The sequence below is a fragment of the Lolium perenne genome, chromosome 7, assembly GCF_019359855.2.
Source record: "Lolium perenne isolate Kyuss_39 chromosome 7, Kyuss_2.0, whole genome shotgun sequence".
NCBI lineage: Eukaryota > Viridiplantae > Streptophyta > Magnoliopsida > Poales > Poaceae > Lolium > Lolium perenne.
Genome location: NC_067250.2, coordinates 804784 through 813169, shown reverse-complemented (window position 1 = coordinate 813169; position 8386 = coordinate 804784). Strand labels below are relative to the sequence as shown.

At 40.2% G+C, this 8386-nt stretch overlaps 1 protein-coding gene across 2 annotated transcripts; it reads left to right on the top strand.

Annotated features, from left to right (window-relative positions):
* Positions 1-286: 286 nt before the first annotated feature.
* Positions 287-4383, top strand: LOC127311704 (NAC domain-containing protein 7). 2 transcript variants are annotated; one of them, XM_051342163.2, is made up of 5 exons: positions 287-723; positions 919-1087; positions 2868-3066; positions 3162-3436; positions 3556-4383. In XM_051342163.2, the coding sequence occupies exons 3-5, from the start codon at positions 2901-2903 to the stop codon at positions 4123-4125; spliced, it is 1011 nt and encodes a 336-aa protein (XP_051198123.1). In that variant the 5' UTR covers positions 287-723; positions 919-1087; positions 2868-2900; the 3' UTR covers positions 4126-4383. The 2 variants fall into 2 exon arrangements, with proteins under 2 accessions (XP_051198123.1, XP_051198124.1); XM_051342164.2 differs by lacking the exon at positions 919-1087.
* Positions 4384-8386: the final 4003 nt, after the last annotated feature.

Below are 8386 nucleotides of genomic sequence, written 5' to 3'. Positions count from 1 at the left end.
TTGTTACTTAACCCCTATCTAGCCTTCACAGTGAAACTGGCAAAGTGGTAAATGGTTGGAGCCACAAACCCTAGAGGAGTTATTTAAAAAAAAATGGGAAAAGGAAGGGAATGATGGCACGAGGCAACAAGGATGGACGGGAAGGATTTGTTTGGTGGGTGGTCGGGGCCCCCACCCTTTTTTCCTGCATTGCGTGTGGGCCCCACGTCCACATCCCAGACAAAGGTCGCTGTTCTCTTACGTCTTCTTCTTCTCCACCTCAACCCTCTCTCACTCGCCACCATCTTCACCACCTAGCTTTCTCCATCTCTGTCTTTCACCCTAGCTATAGCTGCACAAAGCTTCATCCTCGTCGCATCCAATTCATCTGATCGATCTTTGCCTTGGATATTAATCCTAGCTAGCAGAGCTACCTAGCTAGATTGTTTGGGTTTTACCTTAGCTTCTTCCACAGCCTGCCAATCGATCTGTCCATTCATGGCGGCGGCCATAGATTAATTGCCGTGCTCTCCTTTTCCTTCATTTGAGCACCCAATCCCGTTCTTCCCATTCATTCATCAACCCCGTTCCCGTTCCCGTTCTCCCAGTCTCACCTGCAACCTCCCTCGCTCCTCTCAGCTTGCAAGCTCCCTGCTGCATGTGCTAGCTTCTGAGCAGGATCAAGGGGAAGAGGAAGAAGAAGCTAGTAACCAACAATCAGCCAAGAACTCCTGTAGTCAGCAGGTATATGAGCTGAGCCTTATGTGTTTTTTCATGCACCCACATATGGAGGCATGCATGTACTTTCGAGATCAGGAGCTAGATTCATTTCAACTCTTGTTGTTCTTGTATTGTTATTCTTTGAGGCCCTTGAGCTTTTACTGATGTTGTTGTACGTGCTCTTCTTTGCTGGGACATTCTTCTTGGGATCTGAGCTAGATAATGAGTTAGGGATCAGAAAGGCAGATCGGAGAGAGGGAGAGAGAGAAGCCTAGAGACAAAAAGTTTTGCCCTGTCTACTAGCTACTATAGCTGCTCCCTCGCTAGCCAGATCTCTGGATTTCTACAAGGTTTCATCACATCTCCGTGATACCAAACCGCCGAGAAGGTATATATGCATCACTCTCTCACCGTGGGTGTGTCATCCTTACCGGTTCCATTCATATAGAAAACCCTAGATATCACAAGTGTCCTATGAACATGTATTTGACTGCAACCCTACATATTTAGTATTCTTATCTACGGTGATAGATGTTTTGTTTGATCAAACTGCATGTAGATATCATATCTTTGACTTATACATGCCTATACAAGATTTGCACACGTTTAATTAACTGGATATCCAATACGGACCTCATTGGGTCTTCACTCTTCATTATGGACTTCACATTGATCCAGATTGATGTACGTATATGTTTATGATTTTTTTTTAACTTCAAGTTTTTGTTGACACCACATCAAGGAAATCCAAATTCAAATCGATGTTTATATACTTATTTCCTTTTACAGAAAAATAAATACTTGCATAATCAATTTGGTATGTGTGCATGCTTTCTATTATCTTTTATTTCCATCTCCACCAGTAGATGGGGTGTCTTATTTCTCTCATGCAGAGAATGGACATAGTCAATGGATGTATGTACAGATTGTATTAGCTTTCTTGATATTTTATAAAATAACGGAAACTAGTTCTCAATAGTCTGAGAACAAATCTCGTGCTCATGCAACATCGGATATGCATCCTGATTAATGCACTTGAGTTGCAGGTTGAGGCAACTGAGATTTTTTCGGTTGCAAGCGCGCGCGGCTGCAATTGAAAATTTTCAGTTGCATGTGAGGTTGCAACTACTAAATATGACTGTAAACAGTTAGATTTTCTTTGTGATCCATGCTAATGGTGAGTTGCGATTCGGTAACATCACCCATAAAATAATCGACACTTAAGAGGTTAGCACATGAAGAAAATGCTATGGATACTAATGACTATTCTTACGAAAAGGATCCTCATAATATATAACACGCGGTTATATATAATTTATTAAGTACACATTAAGATTATGCACGTCTATGTTTTTTCAGACAAATGTCTATGTTGTTGAAAAGCTTGATATGTGTAAGTTAAGCATATGTATATTTTATTCGGTCCTTCACTTGACCATTCTTATTTGTAGTTAAAATTTTGTTCATGTATATACACATCTATGGACCATGCATGGGTGTTAATATAATTAAATATATGTATCATAAAAATTAAATGAACCGTCAAAAAAAGAAAACCAGTCGCCTAGAAGTTAAAGTCCAGCTAGCACATATGATCATAGACATAGATACATGCATGCATGAGCAACTTGACTGAAACATATAGCTAGTTACTACCTAGTTAGTACAAGTGTGATGACACAAATAGTAGTATAGATTTATTTTTCGAAACGAGTAGTGCAGATTTATACAAGTGCAAAAATGCAAATACATAAAAGTAGATCAGCTATAGAGCAGGGACAAGACATACAATGCATGATGGGATCTACCTTTCTGTAGAAGCTGGGGAACATTCCACAAGGTGCAATGAGTGGTGCTTCTTAGCATATGCATGCGTCACCGAAAATGATCGTGCTTGCTTCTAGCATGACTACTACTTTTCATCCATCCATTATCACATGCACGCCTCCACCCGGAGATCCACACAAGAAACAAATATACTTGCCCAGCTTTCCATAAAATTCACCGGTTAAACTACCGGCCAGGCTACATATATAGGCATATATGATGATTGTTTATATATATATGTGTACACTTGCCTGATATTTTCATTCATATCTTCAGCATTATATGCTTCATTTTTACACACATGTAACAATAATTTAATTTTATTTTCAAATAATTTACAGGTTTAATTTTACATTGATTGTCAACCCAACAACATGAGTAGCAGTATGCAGCCGCAGGTTCCTCCAGGTTTTCGGTTCCACCCGACCGACGAGGAACTGGTGGATTACTACCTCCGGAAGAAGGTGGCCTCAAGAAGGATTGACCTAAACGTCATAAAAGATGTTGATCTCTACAAGATAGAGCCATGGGATCTCCAAGGTATACACACTTTACACACACCGCTGAATTAGCAACGAGAATTCAATATAATGTAATATTTTTCTGATCCTGCACATTCATTTCTATACATACAGAGAAATGTAGGATAGGGCCTGAGGAGGAGCAGAGCGATTGGTACTTCTTCAGCCACAAGGACAAGAAATATCCGACAGGGACTCGGACGAACCGCGCAACCGCAGCTGGGTTCTGGAAGGCGACCGGGAGGGACAAGCCTATCTATGCCAAGCACTGCTTGGTTGGCATGAGGAAGACCCTCGTGTATTACAAGGGCAGAGCTCCCAATGGCCAGAAATCCGATTGGATCATGCATGAGTACCGCCTTGAGACCAATGAGAATGGCCCTCCGCAGGCAAGCTAGTCCTCCAAATTCTGTCAATAACTCAATATACATGGATCATATCTGCATTGTCGGTTGATCAGTGTTCAAAGATAGATTTTCTAATCCTCCGACCTGATCACATATTTCAGGAAGAAGGATGGGTAGTGTGCAGGGTGTTCAAGAAGAGATTACCAACAACAAGAAGAGATCTAGACCATGATGCACCGTGCTGGTACGTCGACGATGATGGGCCCTTCATGCATGATCTTAACTCTCCGATGAGAGGAATGCCCCCTCACCACAGCATGGCACTGCAAGAACAACACCTCCACATGCTAAACAATACCTACAAGCGAGAATTCAAGCTACAGTACCAAATGCCAAACCATCATCATGTTCTCAACACCATTCCTCATGAGCTAGAGATCCCTTCCAGCTTCCATTCTCTTTTGGCATCACCAAATGATCACCAAATCAATGTGCACCATGCACACCACCACCATGTTCAACTTATTGACCATTCCGTGGACGACCAAGCAGCAACTGACTGGAGAGTACTGGACAAATTTGTTGCATCCCAGCTTAGTAACGATGCAGCCAAGGGTGTAGCCTATACGGATGAAGGAGACATTCTTCGGCTCAATGAGAAGGTGCAAGAGGTGACTACTGATTACGCTTCGACATCAACATCGAGCAGTCAAGTTGATCCGTGGAAGTGATGATCAGAGCCATTAATATATAGCATCTCATCTATATATAATTATTATCTTAAGGAGCTACAATAATGATGATGATCTTATCAATTGTTGGACATATGAGTAATTTGAGTTACATAATACCATGTAAATAAGACTATTACACTGTGTGTAGTGTTGTGCTGCTTACGTGCTTCAGGGGCATTGTACTAAGTATACTTGATCAGATCACCGTGTTGCTATATATAAGAAATAATATCATGGAAGACATACAAGCTTCATAAGTTATGATTTGTGAAAGGCAACACGGTTAACTGTCATCATTTATATACCATGGCCTTATTTATTTATTTATTTGTAACCTGTTGTGAACAGCAAATGCATTCTTGATATCACACTTTACTTTAAGTTAAATAGTTCTGACGAGTTACTAGCTAATTTGATGTCCTTAAATTTCTAGTGCACATAACGAGGGACTACCATGTATACATATTAATTATTGAACCAAAACGGATACTGAATCATCTCATCTATACCACTATCAAATGTCATGTCATTTGAACTACTGAAACATCCATTTCATAACTAGGTTCGAACAAAAGAAATATTCATCTCGTAAGGAGAAATATGCCATATATCTCACACACAGTTTAAGCAGAATTCCACCATGCTAAGAAGATATCTATACCTATGATCTTACATATTTTTAGTACTTTCACGTTTTTTCTTAATTGATAGAAGTTATACAAATTACAATGTGAAGATCTTTCATTAAATTCAGAGGAGATTGTCTAGAATTATTAATTCATGTAAGAATACCTAAATATATCGATATAACTAAGGCAAATATGTAAATAATGTAACACTTACTTAATCTTAATAAGGATGACTAATCATTCTCCCTCTGTACTCCGAAGGATGATCAATCATTCTTCTCTGTATGGAACTATGGATGCATGTGACTACGCATTCAGCTCATCATCTGTGAATTCTTTTTTTACACAAACAAAGTGATACAGGGATGAAGTATCTATGATTATATGCATGCTGTATATTTGATTCAATGTGTATACATGCCAGCTAGCTTGCTTGAACAATGCCGTGCTCAGGCTGTCAGGCAGATCGCCTAGAAAACTATTGTCCAAGTACCTCAGGATGCATATGTTATGATGTTATCTCAAGTCTAAGTAAACTTCACCAGTTAATACTATTAGTAATTGGCAAAAAAAATTAGTCTAATATGTTCTTCGTATTCTTTTATTTCGTTGTACAGGCTATGTATACTCTAATACGATAGTACCTACATAAAGAAGAAAATACACTTATAGACCAAGCCTTAATTCTCTTGGTCCTAAAATAACTCATGTAAACAGCAAGAAAATGTAGGTCTCTGTTATGGATTCTGGGTAGTAGCAAATAACTGACAACAAAACAAGTAGGTAATAGAGAACTCAACATAGCATCATAGTCACAGGGAATAGATAGTTTCAGAGCATAATAACAATATTTACAAGTTTGATTGGAAAGAAACAACTTAGTTCAAAACAGATTTTGTTCAATCAACTCAGAGACATGCATGCATGGAGGAACTTCTCCACATCGTGATACAGAACAGTCCAATTGCATCATGTTGGATTCAGTACGCTAGAGAGAGGATAATAATTAACTAGCTAACTTGACATCATATAAAAATACATGTTGTGTGAATGGCTTCACAAAAATTGACAGCACTGATATATAGAACTGCGTGCTTACACAGAAAATTATCGGTAAGCATGTCATGGAGAAGTAACATAACAATATGCTTAAAACAACCTTCAGCCTGACTAGCTAGTTATATCAAGTACTTCCTGCTAGGCTGGAAGATGGAACAAGGTAACTGTCCCAGAAAAACAGTAACTCTTCTTTCATGTAATTTTCTTCAGAAGGATATGCAGAAAGATGTATATGCCGGTTGTACACTGCTCCACCGGCTAAAGTATTTTTCGAGGAAGGAGCTACAAGTAAAGAAATGTCTTTCTGGAGAATAACGAAAAAAGGAGAGAAACCATCCCACAGATATTAACTAGTCTAATTAATGATGTGGCAAGAAGGAAAGAACAGTAATGCATGGAAACTCACCTACCACATAGAACACGCTGGTGATTATGGCCCAAGGATGATGTTGAAGCAGCGAGTAGATGCCAGCATTAGAGACAAGAAAGCTCGAGATGAGATAGCGACCCCTTATGGCCCGAGTGGTACCGACGAAGCAGGGGAAGCTTGCTTCCTAGCCACTGCTTTAAGGGGATGCCAAACATGCATAAGAGCCACAAAGACATGCATGCCTCCCACCAACTTAGCTTCCGTCTGGCTGGCTGGCTGGCTTATATAGTGCATGCAAGAACGAACCCAACACTTCACCACAGGCCATGCACACATCGCTCACACCTCTCACCACTCAATACTGTTCGGTTTGTGTGAAGCAAAATGGCATGATGGAACACATGCATGAAGCGTACTGACCAGCATGTCAGTGGCTGCGGTTTCAGGTGAAAAAGGGGGAGCACAATATGATATAATTATTTGCGCGTGTATGAGGTTGAAAAGAAGGTGTGGAAAAGGCGGCAGGGGTGCTTGGAACCAGACCGGCATGCAGGAATAATTAAGTAAGGGAGAGGGGCAGAGGGGAGATGGTGATGTTTGTTTGCAGAGGAAGATAAAATGATGCCTGCGTGAAAGCTCTCATGTGAGAACCCATCATGCAGCCCTTCTATATATCTCGCTAATTGATCCTCTGTTCTACTATGCTGTTTTCACACTGCATATCCAGCATGCCAAATATAACATCATAAGGACAATGATGCACATGTATGCCCTTTTACTCCCAAGCAAACTAGATACAAAAGAAATATATAGATCCTACCATCTAGATAGATGTTCTTACAAGAAATTTCCAGCTGCTACATTGGAAGCTAAGAAACTATTCAACCAATAGAAAATGATCCATGTACTTACTTCATTATTGTGCTCAATCCCAGGCTGGAGATGTATGCGTGTATCATGGAGTTATGAATGCAGACCCACCATTGGTGAAATGTAACAAGATGCCCCTGTTTTATTCTTCCTGCTTCAGTAATTAGTGGAAGCACTGAGATCCAAAGGGCAGAACACTCAACTCAGATCAAGATGCCGCTTCCTTTCCATGCTATTGGTTCTCCACAAGAAAATGTTGTGTTTTCTTTTTGCGAAAATAGCTTTAGTACATCTGCAGGACAAAAAATGAAATATATGATTTAAATCATTGATAGAGTACACTTAAAAAAAAGTTCAACTCAATCTGATCTCTACCTGGGATATGGGGCTGCGTGGAGCCAGAAGAACTACCAGAGATCTCCTTTGCAAATGGTATTGGTTTAGGTTAGTCTTAACTCTAAACTCCTAATCTAGTGCTATGATTGAGCATATGAGCACATGTTCCCCCCACCTGTGACCAAGCTTAAGGACGAAGCCACCTAATGCAAGCAATCTCCATTTATATTTGTTTGGGTGATGTCAAGCCCTACATGCGTAGGCATTACATGGCAACATAAACATCTCACTTTCAACAAGACAAACTACACATGTTTTTTGGTTGTTTGCATCTTTGATGCATGGGCTGGAAGAGCATTTTTTTCAATTATCTGCAAAAAAAAAAAAAAACTGGATGTGTTGCCTGATGTGAGTTGTGACACACTATAGAGGGTATCAACTACAGGCTATTATCATTGTTTACAGTTCATCCTAACAAGACAATATATATGCATATTAACGATACGTGTTGCAATTATGTACTATTATCATGGTTTCTGGAAGCTTCGGTTAAACTGAATATGATTTGGCAGAGGATCAGGTTCTTGGATGGTTACCTGCAACAGTGCAAGCTGAAAATACCATGGCAACATAAGTTTCGCAGTCATTCGGCCAGAAACAATTCCTAACTTGGCTGCTGGGATCGGGAACACCAATGCTACCATCTATAGTGGCAGAAAATGCAACATAAATGGTCTTTTTCCTTGTCAGGAATTACTCTGGCATGCGTACATACAGCACCAAGACCCAGCAGCAATGCAGTATACTCATGAGTTGAGCTGGCCATAGACCCAACCACACATGAAGACCATCACCTAGCCAGAAGCAAGCAATAATTAATATATGTGGGAGTAGCTACCAAGGCAGGGGCAACGCAGGCATGTGGTGTGGATCTCACGTTGGGGCCAGCCATCCAGCAAGGGGGACAATGCTTCTTCCCCCAGTGATTGCTGTT

Coding starts and splice junctions, on each gene's coding strand:
- LOC127311704 (XM_051342164.2), top strand. CDS start 2,901: ATGAGTAGCAGTATGCAGCCGCAGGTTCCTCCAGGTTTTCGGTTCCAC. Junction 3,067..3,161: donor AGAGCCATGGGATCTCCAAG/GTATACACACTT, acceptor CTATACATACAG/AGAAATGTAGGATAGGGCCT. Junction 3,437..3,555: donor ATGAGAATGGCCCTCCGCAG/GCAAGCTAGTCC, acceptor CACATATTTCAG/GAAGAAGGATGGGTAGTGTG.